This window comes from Coturnix japonica, chromosome 9, assembly GCF_001577835.2.
Source record: "Coturnix japonica isolate 7356 chromosome 9, Coturnix japonica 2.1, whole genome shotgun sequence".
In the NCBI taxonomy this organism is placed as follows: Eukaryota; Metazoa; Chordata; class Aves; order Galliformes; family Phasianidae; genus Coturnix; species Coturnix japonica.
This window is the reverse complement of record NC_029524.1, coordinates 7798038-7816414: the sequence shown is the minus strand read 5'-3', so window position 1 is coordinate 7816414 and position 18377 is coordinate 7798038. Positions and strand designations below refer to the sequence as shown.

At 36.2% G+C, this 18377-nt stretch overlaps 1 protein-coding gene across 1 annotated transcript in view; it reads left to right on the top strand.

The window, feature by feature from the left end:
- COL4A4 (collagen type IV alpha 4 chain) overlaps positions 1 to 18377 on the top strand; it is a 61922-nt gene that overhangs the window by 32228 nt on the left and 11317 nt on the right. The window contains exons 21-38 of the mRNA XM_015871390.2: positions 270 to 362; positions 700 to 863; positions 2322 to 2394; positions 3269 to 3375; positions 3796 to 3979; positions 4708 to 4776; positions 5842 to 5946; positions 6473 to 6691; positions 7448 to 7609; positions 8282 to 8452; positions 9424 to 9567; positions 10202 to 10309; positions 10582 to 10760; positions 11438 to 11501; positions 12489 to 12563; positions 12988 to 13095; positions 13456 to 13563; positions 17814 to 17885. Of these exons, the coding sequence (XP_015726876.1) occupies positions 270 to 362; positions 700 to 863; positions 2322 to 2394; positions 3269 to 3375; positions 3796 to 3979; positions 4708 to 4776; positions 5842 to 5946; positions 6473 to 6691; positions 7448 to 7609; positions 8282 to 8452; positions 9424 to 9567; positions 10202 to 10309; positions 10582 to 10760; positions 11438 to 11501; positions 12489 to 12563; positions 12988 to 13095; positions 13456 to 13563; positions 17814 to 17885 (2205 nt within the window). The remainder of the gene's footprint in view (positions 1 to 269; positions 363 to 699; positions 864 to 2321; positions 2395 to 3268; positions 3376 to 3795; positions 3980 to 4707; positions 4777 to 5841; positions 5947 to 6472; positions 6692 to 7447; positions 7610 to 8281; positions 8453 to 9423; positions 9568 to 10201; positions 10310 to 10581; positions 10761 to 11437; positions 11502 to 12488; positions 12564 to 12987; positions 13096 to 13455; positions 13564 to 17813; positions 17886 to 18377) is intronic.

Sequence of the window (18377 nt, the reverse complement as noted above, 5' to 3'; positions counted from 1 at the left end):
TGCTATCATCTGAAGTTAAAAACACAGTAGACTGGGGAGGAAACCTAAATCACCATACTTAAGTAAAGAAACAACCTGTAAGATTTTACAGTGGAATAAGTAAAAATAGTAGCAATGAAGAAAACACCTGCAGCATCAACTCTAGCCAGACTTAGTTGTGTAGTATGATCTGTAAGCAATAGCTTGTGAAGTATTGCGTAAGATCTCTAGATTTTCATTTAAGGACAATGACGTAAGGGAGATGACCTAAGCTTTGTTTTTTTTCAAAGGTGTAATTTGTACTGAGAGAGGGATTCCTGGAGAACCTGGAGCAAAAGGTCAGATAGGCCTTCCGGGTAGAAAAGGTGAAAAAGGAGAAAAAGGTAGGTATACCTGGACAGCAACAATTTGAATATGAGGCCTTTGCCAAATTGTCACTTCAGTCCTAAATTTCCAAACAGAAGTTTATGGCAACTTGGATGATCAGAACTATCGAAGTGTATAGTTAGATGGTTGTTGGTACTACAGCTTCTAAGTTAGTAGAGTCACAACACTACAGCAGTTGTTCAGCACTGAAATATATGTTGATAAGCTTCACTCTTCTGAAGGCCATGATGAGATATAAAATGGTCTGTGCACTATACAGACATGAAAGAAAAAGATCAGTATTTTTAAAATGTATTATGCAACTGTTTCAATGTAATTTTGATACATTTATAGGAAATCAAGGTCTCTGCTCATGTAGTGCTGGTCCTCCTGGTCCCCGTGGTATACAAGGACCTCCAGGTACTCAAGGGAAGAAAGGACAAATGGGTTACCCTGGAAGACATGGAGAAAAGGGTGATTCAGGCTTATCTGGTGCAGTGGGATCACCAGGGCTCCCTGTGAGTAGATTTCCTGAGCTTCAGTAAGTAAATAACATTGACTGAACACTCACACAGGAGTTATTTCAGAGGAGTGGTGAAGGAACTGGCCTGGAAAGCAATGTAAATGTTTTTAAAAGAAAGTGTTTCCAGCAAAATTTTAGCATGACCAAATTGCATGATGTCATCAGGTTAAGACGTATTTTATGTCAACATCCGTGTGTGAATGTGTAAAGGAACACTTGCTTTTATTCAAGCGTTTCAAGTCATTTTCTTTATTCCTTTTCTTTTTTTAGAATTTAATTCAAGTGCTTAACTTGTTGTGCTTAATTTATTTGATGGAGCAGACTGAACAAAATATAATCTTTCACTCCCATGGAGTCTGAAAGGCAGTGCTATTTTGTTGTTGTTGTGTTTATCACTTCATTGTTCTGTATTACTTTCTAATCTCCCATTTTCAGGCACTACTCAGCTGAAGTTTGTTCCTCGCTTGGATCAGCTACTATAGGCAAAGCCTTGTTTCTTTATGACATGCTTCTTAGCAATTAAGCTAAAGTGGAACCAACATTTTGCCCTTCATTTTGCCCAGTCCTTAGAAAGAAAAACTATGATAATCCTCAAAATAAAGACTTCTAGTTTGTTTGATAGCTTCCTTGCAATATAACAATTTCAAGTTCTTCATGAAAGAAAACAAAATGAATTCTTTAGTGGTGAAGGTTTTGTGTACTAGAATTATTTGGCATCAGGATATAACATCAGCTTTTCATGTTACCAAATTTTACATTTACATATACTGTTCCAAGATCAGATTGACACACCAAGGTGATGTGCAAACCAGATTGGAGGACTGAGAGCACAAATTAATGTAAAAATACAGAGAAGTGTTTTTTTCTACCTCTAAACCTGTCAAGTCATAGATTGTTAAGGTATTAAACTAGATACAATGTTACACTGACAGCTTTCTGGGCTTTCACTTAGTAAGAAAAAAAACAACAAAACACCATCATTTACTGCTGCATTCAGTTCTGTGAGGGTAACCTCATCCAGCAGTCACAACAATCTAGAGAGATTCCCTTACTCTGTAGACTCTGTGGATCATGGGACAAAGTCTGCAATAGGAAGATTTTGTGAACTGTTTGCATTTTAATATTCTCACATTTATGAATGAACGAAAGCATGGGCCATCAGTACTTACCTTCATAGGTGTATCTCCATGCATTTGGTAGTTGGGCTGAATGAAGAGGCCAAGCACCATTCATATACCTCTTTATTGATATCAGAAACGATACAGCAGTTTGTTTTTTATCAGTATGCTACATTAACTGGCCTTTTTGGGGGGGAAGAAACAATGCAAGAGCAAGAGGCATATCTAATTGCCCTTCAATTCCCTTTTTACTTCTTTTCTGGAGATTAACTTAAAACTTTCTTTCTTTTTCTTTTTTTCTTTTCTTTTTTCGGATCTGGGTTGTCATTTGTAAGGGGACACCTGGTTCTGGAGGACAACATGGTGAAAAAGGAGAGAAGGGTGACCAAGGAAGAGTTTCAATAAAAGGTAAATACATATTTTATCGTTAGCCTTTTTGTTTCCTATACAATACCTAGGCACTAGAGCAAGACATTCACTGAATCTTCAAGTCATTAATTTGGCAAGTTATGGAGGCCTAGAGGTTGTGTATATCCAGACTTCCTTAATAAAAACACTTGCATATCCAAAATTATCATAATTAAATAGATTAAAAACTCTCCCCAGTTATGGTATGATCTGTAAAACTAGAAAAGACAGAGAAAAACAAATTACAGTAATCTAATGATAAGTGATAAAGCTTCGTTTCAAATGCTGCATTAATTATTCAGAAAAATGACATCCATCTTATTGTTTGAAAAGGTTAGTTTAGCTAAGGATGGTCTCTATTTACAGACATTGGAGCAGGTCTAAATATTTGCTGTTTATTTATAAAGAATTTCTTGATGCAGCAAAATTAATCCTTGGGTTAGAATAGTTTTATTGACCTTTGTTCAGAAATTGCATTTTCATAAATGTCAGTGAAGGAGAAATCTAGGGGGAAAAGACCTTTTGGAAGTATTGGTACAATTGTTCTGCCTTGTATGGTATTACTATATCCCGAATTGACTGAAATCAAGGATAAAACTATCTGATTTCAAATAGTCCTTATATAGTAGGCACAGGAGCACATTCTAGTGATGCCCATAAACACATCTTTTAAAGAAACAGATTTGTTTCATGAGGCATCCAACTACATGTGGCCTTCCTAAGCACATATTACCACACTCAGGAAATCTGAATTCAAGAAGTGAAAAATATCATACAGAGCTGGATAGAATGAATGGTTAGTATTTACCTAAGCAGATAATAAAAAGAAAAATGTACCGTAAATACTATACTTCATTTTTCAAATTATTTTAAGGAATAAAAGGTGAAAGAGGTCCTCCTGGGGTTCCAGGATTTCCAGGCCAAAAAGGTAATGATGGCAGAGATGGTGATTTAGGATTGCCTGGGGAAAAAGGAGCTGAGGTACGTTTGCCTTTCTCAGGATTTTTTTCTACATGGGTTAACATTTTGTCTAAGGGACCATCTCTTAATGAAAAGTGTAATCTTATTCCAAATTCATAGCAGATTAATTACTTATCATTTTCTATTAGCCTAGATAAAAAATCATAGTATCACTGAGAAAATTATTTCTAAGTACCACTGCTTATTTTATTACTTCTAGATATATCTGATGCATATACTGGATCAGTATCATGGGATTAGGAAGAAGTACTTTCTGTACCTGTTGTTTTTCATTATTGAAATTAATTATGTCTCCCATGTTGTTTCTTGACTGTAGAACAGTGTTTTCTGCAGATTATTTTCTACTTGTGGCTTTAGATAATCAAAGAGAGGAAAAGAGTTGGGCCATGCTATTTCTTGTCAACAGCTGCTTTCTTTTAGGGCGATTCTGGAGTACCAATACCAGGTGATAAAGGATTTCCTGGAGTTCCAGGACTCCCTGGAATAAAAGGACCAATGGGATTGCCTGGTTTGGGGTTTCCTGGCCCTCCAGGAGTCAGAGGTACCCCTGGAGACTTCGGTGATGATGGTAACATTGGGCTGCCTGGTCCAAAGGGTCAGAAAGGTAATCTTAATATTTCCATTAAGAGCTAAATAACTAAATGCATGTTTAGTACCATCCACTACAGTTTAAAATGCATTGTATGTAGTGTTTGTCATTTACAGCTAAATCAGTTTTGGTAGGCTCAGTAGTCAAACACTGTCAGCACCTAGCAGCAAGTACTGGTGAAAATTTGAATCTAAAGGGACCTTGATCCTGCTGTGTGCTACTTTACGCTACCAGGGGAATTAGTTTCTGGAATGAAGAATACTCCTATTTATAAGGATTTACAGGGCCATGCTTTTTGCTAAAGGAACAAGAAAAGATAATTCATACTTAAGACATGGTCTGTCTGTTTATTCCCTACCAAAGAAAAAAAGTCTTCACTGATATCAGAATGTATAAATCAAAAACATATACAGAATTGAGATGAAAATATATTTTTTTCTTACAACAGATGCTTTTGTAAAGAAAACTTTCTGCCAACACAAAAATGAAAAAACAAATCTGTTTACAGACTACAACTGTGTTGCAATGATTAGAATCAGTAACAATATTCTATACAAAATAAGTGATGAGAGAAATGCATTAAGATTCTACGTCATAACTTAAAATATATGGCAGTAACTGTGTACATAAAAATGACCTCTCTCTTTACTTTTGCTCACTTGGTTGGTTAGCTCCACAGAAATGTCCAGACTGCATTTATTCTAAAATCAAATAGGCCATTTTCTTTCTCCCTCTTGCTTCAGGTGACTCTGTCTGTATTACATCACCATACCCTGGAAACCCAGGTCCCCCAGGTTTTAAAGGTGTTCAAGGTATGTTTACAGATGAAGTAATTCTATTTTTAGTTGAACTGGAGTTTTTAATTAAAAGTGGAGTTTGTAATTAAAAAACAAAGAAGCTATCCTACAGAGATACACTAAGCATTCTTGTTTTTCAGCAGATACATGTCTCAAAATGTTAAACTGCACATGTACAGGTATATGGTTATCTATTACAACCAAGAGCTGGAAAGCTCCAGTTTACATGATCAGAAAATATCCAGACTGTTTTCATAGGAATGAAATGAAGGTAGTTTGAAACTCTGTCCTGGTTCACTTAAAAGACATGAGAGAGGCTACTGAATAAACAAGGGGAAGACTCAATAAGACCTGGAATATCCTCATATGGATAACAGGATAAAAATGTATACCAGGCAAAAATATGCCTCGAGACTGTTATTTCGAAGACGATATTATTCAGAACATGTTGCACTTGAGCCCTAAAAACTGAATACTCATGACTTTGCTTGTTCAACTTAATTTAAATTCAAATAACTCATCCAGGAACTGGTAAATGTTGCTTTTGGTCAACTCTAAAGCATTTGAGTCACCACAGAAAATCATTATCAAAACAAATAGGGATACTGGATTTTCAAGATGTCACTTCAACATGGTATTACACAGCTCCTTGACATGAGTATTGTGAATGGTAACTAATTGCACATATGAAATGTGATGAAACAACAGAGATTAGTGTATTGAGTTCAACTGCACCATTCCAGAAGACGTATATAGCACAGAAGAATTTACATTGACAACTGTAATTCACTAGGTTGATGTCCTGTAGATTTAAGATATTATATTTGTTTCTTTTCCTACAGAAGTTACTCTGGTGATTTGAAGTTTGTTGTTAATATAAATATGGTACAAATCCATTTGGAAAAACAGCAGCCATAGATTTTCTTGCAATTTGTTTGGCAAGTCTTCCTTGAAAAGTTTAGATGTCTTCTTGTTTCCAAAGTACATACTTTACCATGAGATAAAGACAAAATATTTTTCCCTTAGGTTACAAATTTTAGAGACCTATTGGACTTTTACATCTTTTCTTTCTGTTTCCAGGGCCAAAGGGTTTAAAAGGACTACCTGGTCTTCCTGGACGAAGTGGCTTTGATGGGCCAAAAGGCCAGCAAGGCAGGCCAGGAGCAGGAATCCCTGGACCAGAAGGTGATTTTACTTTTCTCAGTTCAGGATACTTGATGGTCAAGCTGTAATGCCTACAGACAGGGTAGAGCGAGTACTGTGTAAAACAGAAATATATTTCAACTAAAGCTAGTAGAAGAGGAATATTTACCAATGTCCACCCTTTCCTCCAGCAAGTACTGCAGCAACCTAAAGTTCAGTGTACAGGGAAGAAATGATTTTGGTGTATATAAATTTTCATAGAAAACTGAGACTAACTAGTGCCCTTACATCAAAGGAATTGATCTTGACAAGAGTGACAGTACAGAAGATAGATGCTGCCCTAGAGAAAAGCATGGTCCCTTCCCACAGGAATAGTTACTTCCATCATCCCTCATGTATTATTAGCAGTAAATGAGAAATCTGACATTTACTATATAATATTACTTTTTCTTGCAAAGTGATAATGTAATTCCGGTTAAATATGATTTATAATATTCCAGAGTGTTGGATGAAAAAAAAACAACCGTACTACTTATGCCCCATCTGAATTTAAAAATCATACCAACAGGCTTCCGAGGCACAGCTGGTGATCCTGGTGAAGAAGGTGAAAGAGGATCTACCATTGATGGTAAAAATGGCGCTCCAGGTCCACCTGGGATAGATGGCCAGAAGGGTGTTCAAGGTGATACTACATATGGCCCTCCAGGAATCCCAGGCAACAGGGGACTGCCAGGACCAGCTGGTGCACAAGGAGCAAGGGGTGATCCAGGCATTCCTGGGTTTCAAGGTATGAAACAGTTTTTGTGAAGCATTTCCATGTGTTCAAAGATAAAAGACTGTGTAAGGTCAGCACTGATAACCTTATTCTTACCTGCATTAGTAGTTGTTACTACTGTCGCTAGCTGGCTATGGGCCATCTGTGCTTAGAGTTTCCTGCTGTGCTCCACAGACACAGAGATAGTCCCTGCCTCAGTTTGCTTTCTTAAATCCAAAAAGATTGGCTAAAGGTGGGAAACACTGAAGGAGAGAGAGAAAACAAGAGGTGATCTTCTTTGCCCAAAATAATCCCCAGTATCTAGTTTTGCTTGTTGCTGCAAGTGTCTCCACAGTGCCACTGCCTTCCTACTTTATAGCAGATGTTCCTGTTTGCATTTATAGGTCCCTCTTTTTGTCTGACCCTCCACAGAGAAACAGATCTTTTCTGTGTAGGGAACACCAGTAGAACTGTGTTGTTGCTGCATGCCAGTGAGCTCCCTTCATTCCAGTGCTACACATCAGAAACAGATTGCTTTTGCAACATAAGGGCCCCACTCACCTGTAGGTGAGAGCTGAATTAGTATTTATTCTTAAAAAAGAAGTTCTCTGCAGCAGCCAAATCTAAATTGCAGATAAACATCAGTTTTCACAAACCATGCAAAAGCTATAGGATAAGTAAGAAATTCCAATAACAACATAGAATCTCAACATTAAAGTTCAAAATTCTAATGGATAACAAGTCACGGAATTGAAAGACTTTCTAGTGTTGTTGTTTTTTTGTATTCAGGGTACCCTGGGACCCCAGGATTTCCAGGTGCGAAAGGTTTTAGAGGCCCAGAAGGTGATACAGGAGCACCAGGCTGTCCAGGCACCCCTGGTCCACCATGTGACACAAGATTACCAGGGCCACCAGGACTCAGAGGTGTCATAGGCCTGCCAGGTTCTCAAGGTATTTGACATTCATCAGGTTGCCTCACATCTGTATGATTTGCACATCAGTTCTAGTGGATTTAACAACATGATTTTTATGACTGGCATGACAAATACTTTATTTTGTATACTCATTACTGGGTGTGTATATAATTTTGTACATTTCCTATAATTCAAGGAGTGTTTAATGTTCATCTCAGATTTTTCTCTACTTTACTTTCTTTCCCGTAAGTACTTTTAACTTTAATAAATACCTTAACTGGCCAAATATTAATGTTTTCACTGTCAAATAATAAAAGGAAAAGTTAATTGTTTTTTATTCTGTTGTCCTGAGTAGCTTAGCTGAACTCCTAGCATTGCTGAGATCATTTTCTCTTCCTTACTCTTAAGCTGAAGCACTAGTTAAGGTGAGCCAGTATATGTGTGTCAAAAGTACTTAGGGATCTTGGGATTCTCAAAATACAGTTGAGATTTTTTACAGTGAGCTTCTTGCTGTCTGTCTCTTACTAAAAAAGAGTAAGAAAATATTACAAGTGAAAATTTAGACAGAGGCGTGACTCCAGCAAAGTTTCCAATTCATTTTACCATGTTTAATGATTTCAAATTTATACCCCAGCATTATACTTTTAAAATACAATTGCTGAATTCTTTCACTGCATTTATGCTTATAGAGTAAATATTTTCTTCACAGGCTTACCAGGCTTTAAAGGTCAGAAGGGAGACAGGGGCCTAGCTGGGCCACCTGGAATCAAAGGTCTCAAGGGCTCTCCTGGCTCACAGGGCCCCCCGGGTCCTCCAGGGTCCCGAGGACTTCCAGGACTTCCAGGCAACAGAGGACAACCTGGCTTCCCTGGTCAAACAGGTATGTTAAACATCCTGTACATCACTTCATCCATAACTTTTCTTGTTTGGGAAGCTATTTCAACTGCTTTCAAAGATATGAGATACTTTACATCCTCTTCCCTTTCCAACTTCTAGAATAAGACCCTGCAGCAAGGTAGAGGCAGTAACAATAGCACCCTTTGTTCTTTCTATTAAAATAAAAAGAAAGGAGCAAAAAGGTACACTTTGATGCATTGTAGCACCTTGTTTCTTATTCAGTACAGACATATTTTGGTGTATAATCTACTATTTTTGATAGTTTGTTGCAAAATACATCATAATGAGAACAGTATACTTTTTGTTACATGCAGACTATCTCCTTTACAGAATACAGTCCCAGACTGCATCAGTATCTAGAACATATTCTTATAAGTGAGTGAATAAGTAGTTTCACATTATGTCTAGTCCTTATGAAAATGCAAGAAATTGTGCCAAAAAACCCTGAAAACTACTTTGGTATGAAAATAACAATTACATTTACATTCATCTTAAATCAAAATGTTGTTTACCATTCACAGAAAAATACTCAGTCCAGAATTCAGAGTGCAATAAGGCAAGACTAACCTAGTTAGATGAGTGAAGGTTATAAGGTAAAATTAGACTTAAGGTTAGATGTCACAGGATATTAAAAGAAAAGTTTAAAAAAAGCTAAAAAGTCCAACTTGCAGTATCAGTTATCTTGAGGGTTATCTTCTCAAGTAGACAGTATAAGTATTCTGAGTAAGGAGGTGGTGGCTGGGGAGGGGAATGTGTTTGTTTCAAGGCAATTTAGATTTCCTGACAAGTTTGATCTTGGCACAAAGCTATCCTCCAATTATTGGCTCTCTAGCTTTGCTGATTTCCTAAAGAATCCTTGTAAACCTCCTACCCTTTGCTTTATACTCTTCATCAGAAAGTGACAGCAACACTATAGCAGACTGTGTATGTAAATAAAGCATTTAATATTACCAGGAAGCAAAGGGATTCAAGGACCACAAGGATTTCCTGGACTCCCAGGAACACAAGGCCCAGTGGGAAACTCTGGTGTAAAAGGAGAAGAAGGAAACATGGGTCCACCTGGGCCTAGTGGAGAATGTGGTGATATGGGAATGAAAGGTTTGTAAAAATCTGCTTCATTCTGTAATTTTGTTACTACTATGATTAGTATATGTTAAGACCATGTTTGGTATAGATTTATACTTTCTGTTTTTATAAGTGTTTTTTAACTTGTTCTCAGAGATACAAACTCCACTTTTCTCTATTATGAATGAATAAAAACTGACTGGAGAAAAAATAATGTCATAAAAATTTATTTATAACAGTAAATCAAATGATATATAAAGATAACTCATACAAACAAGCCTTGAATTTTCTCTTGTACATATCTGGAACTTTACATTTTTCAAATTTTCTGTCATACAATCTGCATATGAATACAGGAGAAAGAATAATAATCTCCAAAGTGTACTTGGTCACAGACAGTACATTGTAGGGTAGGCAGTACATTGGCCAGCTTCCTTATTCCAGGCAAGCAGGAAATAATTCTGATTTAACATGAGCTGTTTTTCTACTGATTTAACTAAAAAGCAAGCAAAAGAAAATGAACTGTGTTAGCAGCTCGCCTCTCAAGTAACTGGAATCTGTGTTAGTATTCAAAGGCTTTCAGTAGTAGAGAAGACTTTTCTAAAATTAATTTTTAGGACCTGTAACACGAAAGGATTTACTTACATTACATATGTTTGGTTCAAAGGTGAAAGAGGGCTTCCAGGAGATGATGGCAGCATTAACATTCGGCTTGAGAAAGGACAAAAGGGGGAGCCAGGGTTTCCTGGTGAGAATGGATTTAGAGGTGAAATAGGTAAGTTCATAAAATAAAGCTGTGCACACAAACATACATCTTACATGATATAAATGGCTGATGCTTTTCTTAGGTTTGGATTTATAGTTGCAGTAGTATCCAGCTACCTTACCGTTTTTATAGATCACAGAATCACAGAATTAGATTCTGAACCTAGCAGGCTAGTTTCTTTGAGCAGTTACTAAGGCTATCTACGAAGTGTGAAGGCGTAGCCATATTCAAAATATGGTTTTACTATATTTGTCATTATCTTATTCTGCAATTAACTTCAGGTGAAAAAGGAAATACAGGTTTCAGAGGTGCCCCAGGATTTCCAGGGAACAACGGTGCCCCAGGACTTCCAGGTGACCATGGTGACATTGGTCTGATGGGATTTCCAGGATCACGTGGTTTCCCAGGACCAAAGGGCTCTAAAGGAGTTACAGGTTTCAAAGGACTACCAGGTGACCAGGTAAATTGAAGTGACAGTGAAGTGACAGTCCTGGACTGTAGGTACATCTCTCCCAACTCCAAGAAATACAACATGGATACTGTGGATATTGGATGGATACTCATATTGTATGTATGGATACTCATATTGTACTTGAAGTTGCTTTTTGGTAGAAGGACAAGTTGCTTTTTGGTAGAAGGACATATGTTTGCTTGATTTGTCCTTTATTATATTTCTTTGAAGAGAGAATCAGTTTTGCTGATTATTTAAAATGAAAAATAAATGAATCCTTATATTTTGATTTTTACATCACAACAGATTTCTGGTTAATGTTTATAGTAAATTGGGGGTAAAGTACAATAATATTTGGTGTACATTGTAATACCTTTTAAATTAAATTACTCAAACCACCAGTGGGGAATTTAAGATGTTAAAGCAAAGGCAAGCATTAGCATAAATAGTTTCAAAATTGTTAGTAAATCTAATATAGAGTTTTTTTAAAGTGTTAATGGTCAGCGTTAGACATGTAATGAAGACAGCATGCTTTTCTGTTGGGCTTAAGTTACAGTTTTGCTGTTCATATTGATTCCCAATCTGTTTACCAGGGTAAATGAACTAAATGTTCTTACAGATGATTTTTACTACATGTATCATACAACAAACTTCTTTTTGTTTGCTCTAAAAAAAATAAAAATCAGGGTGATGTTGGCTTACCAGGAATGCCTGGAAACCCAGGACTGCCAGGCCCCAAAGGACCTAAAGGTAATGCATTGATACAAATACACTTTTGAAAACAAAACAAACAAAAAAAACCAACATTGTTATGATATATATGCTTTGATATATGGAAAGGAATTAATAGAAACAGGAGAAGATGACAAAAGTGAACATAATTCAAACATAAATATCATTAGAGAGAAGTCTGACATGCTTGTAAGGCAAAACTTGCATTTCAATACGTTACTTCTTTAACAGCTTGTTCATTATAAGATAGTTCATTAATTTAGAAGATAAATCTATGTCAAGTTTCATAGAGTTTCAAAAAAACACAAGTAAAAACATATCTTTAATAGTAGTCAAATCAAATAAGACAAAATGCAACTATTTGTCATTAGACAGATACGTGTTTTAAATAGTACAGTGGGATTCACAGTTACTTCTATGTCACTTATTCCTCCTCCTTCCCTCTACCTCCCCCCCCAAAAAAAACACCCAATCTGTACAGATATTACAGAATTGCTAGGAATTATTAACTATTATATGGGAATGTCAGCACAGAAGAAACTGTGCTAGCTTAAAGACCCCCTAAATGGTATTTTGAATAAATGGACCCATGCTACATTGATTATGCAAGTCTTCACAAATACATGTAAGGAGCTCTTTGTTTTTAATAAAGTATTATAGGGAAATTACACAGCATCTTTCATATTCAGTATATGCTGCCAGTATTGGAAAAGTTCTCTTTTTTTTTTTTCCCCTTCCCATTGTGGGAAATTTACTTGAACATTGGCAGCAGTTATTAAATAAAAATGAGTTTGTACTTCAAGATAGAGTGAGCTGTCAGATGATGCCAGAGCATTTTTCATTGTGTTCTCTCATTCCCTTTTATAGTTACAACTAATAATCATAACTAATAATAACATATAGATAATATATGAGTATATGATCTGATTTTACAAAACTGTTCAGCTTTGTTTTCATGGATGAAAATGATATTTGTACCACATGTAATTCACTGTACCTTAACAGGAAAGAGAGGTGATCCAACTCTCCTGCTTGGTACACAAGGTCGAAAAGGGTCTCCTGGAGATCTAGGATTACCAGGTAACTTCTTTCTGATTTAAAAAAAAAAAAAAAAAAAAAAAAAAAAGAAAAAAAATGAACATGAGAAACTTTTGTAGGCTTTGCTAGTGGAGGGAGAGCCCTGCTTTCTATATGATCTCAGCTGTATTTTTCACAGTTAAGCCTGGAGAATGGAGAGGCACCACAATAAGTAGCAGAGCTATGACAAACATAAGAGGTATAGCCTGGCATTGCATGGTCTAGTACAACACTGGTGAATATCCTGAAACCTTCGAGAATACTTGTCTGCTTCTTACTCACCATTTCTACTCTTTTGGATATCAGAGAAATCTACATAACTCATTGCTGCTAAAGAGATGCAAGGATCTTATACAATAGGAGAAAATGCTTTTCTGTTCCAGAAAAAATCTTACCAAATGCTTAGAATTTTATTTCCTTTTTTAAGGATTCTGTGGATTCCCAGGTGAAAAAGGCTCACCAGGTATCCCAGGACAACCTGGAATCCCTGGATCCAAGGGCGAGCCAGGATACCCAGGAATACCTGGATTTCCAGGTAAAGCCAATGCTTTTGTTTTGTTGTTGTTTTGTTGTTTTTTGTTTTTGTTTTTTGTAAAAAAAGACATGATGTAAGAGCTCAAAAGAGGTAGGGATCAATAAAGCACAGCTAAAGAGGAAGCTCTGTGGAAAAGACTATAAGTGGTATGAAAGTTTGCACTGAAGGCTCTTTAAGTATGTCAGGCAGTACCTGTAGAGTTTGCTCAGAGCCTGAGAGAAAGATCCATCAGTTCTTCAGATATTCCCGCATGTTTTCAGGTACCTGTGAACAATGTTGTGTGCTGAATAGTGTAAGGCAAAAAAATCTGCATTTAATGACTTTGTAGTCATTTGTAGATTTATTTTTTTTTTTCTTCAGGAGCTGCAGGTCCTCTGGGATTGCCAGGAGAACCTGGAGAAAAAGGGAAACATGGAATTATGGGACCTCCAGGGCTGCAAGGATTAACTGGATCACAAGGCAGAAAAGGTAAATAGCATACAGAGCAGTTCTACTGGTTGTAGGACAGGAACATATGTTGCTACTCTTTTAGCACTGAAAATGGAAAGTTCTGATGCAAGCATGTTTGATTCTGTATTCCCCTAAACAACTAAAAAAAATTAAGCCAGTTTTGTGGACCTCTAAGAAATAACAGATGTAACCTCACAAAATTGGACTGAAAATTAAAATGAATAAGGAAGAAAATAGAAACGGATTCTGGCTCTGCTGATGTAACTGATAGTGGGAGTTAATGAAAGAAAAAGGAGTTTGCAGTAGTTCAGGTACTCTGCTTTTGCTTCAGTTGTGTTCTACCTTTTCACCATGGAGTGCCACTGTTACTCTAACAAAAACAGCAAACTGTTGTGGACAGTTTTGTCCACATGGAAGTGTAATTATAAGATAATTTAGTTTTCTTTTGATTTTCTAAAAACTGTTCGAGGTTTTTTTTTGTTGTTTTTTTTACATACATTTTTTATTTTTCATAGAAGAGTTTTTCCTCAAATCCTATGTTACACTTTTTACAATGATCATTAGATCTAGATTGAACCTATACAGTTTTTTCTGTGGGAGACCAATATGTCATTCTGAGGATAGAAAATCATAATATTGAAGTTATGAATTACATTAATACATTATAAAGAAAGATAATCAACTTTGCAAGTTTTCTGCACTCTGTAATAGTTTAGTTCATAACCCATTTCAGAGCAAGAAGAACATTAGTGATGCTTATATAGATACACAAAAATAACATGAGACTGACAAATGACTAAAGGCAACAGATTCACCACAAATTCAGACTAAGATATTGAGGAGGTTTCCTTTGAAATACTGGAAAATTAAGTGAAAAATGGAAATTTTTGATTCTTTGCAGAACAGAGCTCATTTGAACTGTTGGGACAGATTTCTTGCTAATGCTTAATCTGCAGTGGAGCATTTAATTGTTGCAAACCATATATTCTATAAGGCAGAAATCTGCAATCGTGGCGATGTCTAAATTGAGAGAGAAAAAAGCTGTACTTCTGAAAACTTCTTAATAATGGATGGACTCTTCCTGCCATAAGAGCTCAGACAGTTTTCTCTTGTACTGAAGTTATACCAAGTCCTGCAGAGGAAACATAAATTAACACAAGCTGGGGAGGAAAGTTTTGTTCCAAATAGAAATCAATTAGACACCAAGTTGCCTGCCTTAGAATCCCATATATTGTCATTAAAGTCAAAAACACCATAGAAATTATACTCGGTAATGAAAACTGAATAAAAATAAGTATTCAACTAGAAAATATAGATCATATGCTATTTTTATTAACATGGGTATTATTAGAAGTGAAATAGTTAATTGGCTGTTCACTGTTAAGGACACAGCCTTGTTAGTGTAATTGTCTCTCATTTATATTAATTGTCTTGTGCCTGAAGAGCTTTTAGATTAAAAAATTTAGTTAAAGGGCTTCTACCAAAGCGTAACAACATTTTCCTTATTACAGACATAGTTTTACAGGTTAAGGGTTCAGTATGGCAAGCATTACTTGTGTGAGTAATCCTCCACAAAACAAGCAATATTAAGAACATGAGCAGAATTACTTGTGTGAGTAAAAGTTGATTTGGGCTGTAAAATGCAGAAGTGGTGGTTCATGCATAGGTCAGCCAATTCAGCTGCACCTAGAAGTGTGCAACTACAGCAATCCAAAAAGCTAGAAATACAAGTGCTGATATTATAATGGATTGTTGGCAAAGGTGTGAGAAATTCCCTGGAAGGCAAGTAAGCCAAGCCATCAATCCTGACTGAATAAAGCTAAAGATAAAAAAAAATTTAAATGGTGGCCTGGGTTCCAAAAGTCGTTAGTAGTTCATAATTGTTTTAAATTAAATTCCCCAGATTGGCATACAATTAGCTCATCAATTTGAAAATGGGAACATCCTCGAGATAAAAGCGGGCTACAGAAGACAGGGCTGAAAGTTAAAATTTCATGAAAAGTTAAAGAGCAGTGGATTAAGGGCACAGAAGGTACTTACAGATAGGATTAGTAGTATCCCATAATGAAAAGTGCATTACATTTCCCATGTTTTGCAGGTTTTTAAACTTTCTGGATTTAAATTTTTCCAGACTGGTGTTTGCTGCTGGCCATTTACTTGTTTTGTCATTGTTTTTTTCCCCACAACTTTGTTCAAGTTTAACAAAAATAATTCACCTTTTTTTTTTTTTTTTTCTGAGAACAAAGCTGTAGGAATATATTATTTATGGTGTGTTTAAGAACCCTGGTGACCTATTTGAACTAAGGATGTTCACATCTGGCAGGTGAACTATTAGATGAAGGGCATTCCTGATGCTGTTCCTGTGGTGAATTGTCCCCGAAACATTTGACTGTCTTAGAAATTTTAAAATAATTCCATTTGTGTGTCTATAGTAAAACAATAAATTCTATGATTCATACAGCAGATAATGTGTGCTGTGGGATATGCTGGGATCAGACACAGGAACTGAAACAGAACCTCCATCCTCTAAGCCAGGAAGTGGCTAGACAGGGAAAAGCAGACAGAAAAAGATAGTTCAGAGTTGTGGAAAAACAACAGATGCCACTGAAAATTGATAGAGAGTCCTACCTTGTAGGGAGGTGAATCAGAAAGGTGGAAAACTAACAGGAATTCTAACAGTATTGTCCAATTACTTGAAGACTAATATCTACTCTAGGCTGTCCTGCTCTGGAAGGATAAGTATCCCAATTCTGTTCCTTGCTAAAGTCTTTGAAAACCATTGTCTAATCGGTTCCTGTCATCAGGTGCATCCTTAGCATAACTAACAGGCCTAAATATTGCACTCTTATTTCTCAGGTGAATATCCAACTGATAGGATCCCCCTACTTCCTCCTTCTAGTTTTAAACAGCATTCAGCATTTTTAAGTGAGAAACTTTAAGAATACAATTGATTTCACTCTGTATTTTCTAATCTGTGATAGTTCCAGGTTTAAATAGTAGTACAGTTTGGAATTCTATTTTTTCCTGGATAGGAGCATTATGACATGATACATTCATTTCTCAAGAAACAATGCTACAGTAATCAGGATGAGAAAGGACTTTTAATCAGACTTTTTTATTCAGTTCTACAGGACTTGCAATAATACAGGCAAATAACTTGATTGGCTTTCATAACAGTTTGTGCAAAATAGAATTTCAAGTTTTTGACCTTTTATCCAAGTGCCTGTTTTCACCGAACCATGAATTAAAAAATATGAAGTGCACATACAGCTATTCATGGTTTAAGGTTGAGACAGCATGGCTTTGTAAAACAAGTCTGCAGTTTGTATTTGATAGGTTTTCCTATTTGCAACTTCATATATGCAACTTAGGAAACTATAAAATGCTGATGATGTGGAGATATTTTTACCTTCCCCTGCAAGAAATTAATGATCTCAAATTAGGTCAACAATAGTGAAATAAAAAGATCAAAATGTTGTCTGTGTTTTTACTCACTGTGCTTTTATCAATTTTCAAAAAACCTCTGATCATAATGGAAAGAAATATTTTCAAATAGTACAAATAATCAGCTTGTGATCCATTTGTCTAGTTAACCCTGATAGCAACAAAGATGCTGAATACTATCGCATATCAACACAGACCTTAAGTACAGATGTATAAGTTCTGTTTTCAAAGACTTTGTGCTGTTGGGCTTGAAGACCTTTTGCATAGTACAAAGCAGCATGATTTCCTATGTAGAATCTGCAGCACTGGGAAAAAAAATAAGACAGGTGAAAATTTTGCTTCTTTTTCATGCAGCAAGGTTAAATTGCACTTCTGTTTGGAAAGAAGATGTAAAGAAGCTCCAGTTTTACAGTCAGTTTAGGTAGGCCTGCATATTATATCTCCTGGATATTACAGTTACGTGGTGATGTGACACCTAACTTTGAACTACTTAATCACAGGTAGCAGTAGTACTCTAGTGACAATGAGATTCAGTATAGAGTGAATTAGCTCACACTGAGTTTCATGCTGCTAGCTGCAGTATAGAAATAGGATAAAAGTGTATGTTTTCTGATTGCTTTGATATGAAACTATTATGGGTGCTATTTTCAGGTTTTTCACTCTTTCCTTTCAATGATGACTGCACTGAGGTGAGACGTGATCTCTTCACTTGCCAGTAGGAATCAAACTTGGGAAATGTCCTGCTTTGGTCCAGAACATGTCAACAACAAATACATAACTTTTAATTGCTGTGGTACCCCCTCATTCCTACAACACCTCTTTAGGTCTTCCTGGACAGCCTGGACTGGATGGCTTGGATGGACTAAAAGGTCAAAAAGGTTCTGCAGGATCTCCAGGTAAAGAATGGAAACAGCCACATAGAACAGAAAATACATTCTTATGTAACTGAACATATGAGAGATGATGCACATCTTTTTGACATTTGCCTTCCCCAGAAGTAATCATTAAGGGTCAAGAACTTGCAAAAAGAATGAAGTGTGCCTAATGACACACCTGCAGTCATTTGTGAGGGAAACATTACAACTTGCATTACTCAGATTTTTGGAAGTTTTCAAAGTCGTTTATATGATAAAAGTGTTCAGTGCAGATGACTCCAAGTAGAGCCAAAATTTGCAGATTTTTTTTAAGATATAGAAAGTAAACTAACAAAATAATGACACTTACAAAATTGCAGCCCCATTGAAGTCAGTGGGAGTTGCAGCAAGAACCTCAGAGGAACCAAGATTTCACACATTCCATTAATCTCTATTAAAAAAAAAAAAAAAAAAAAAGATGAGAAGATGGTTACCACCTATCTAAAGATTACAGCCTTATACTGAGAGAAAACT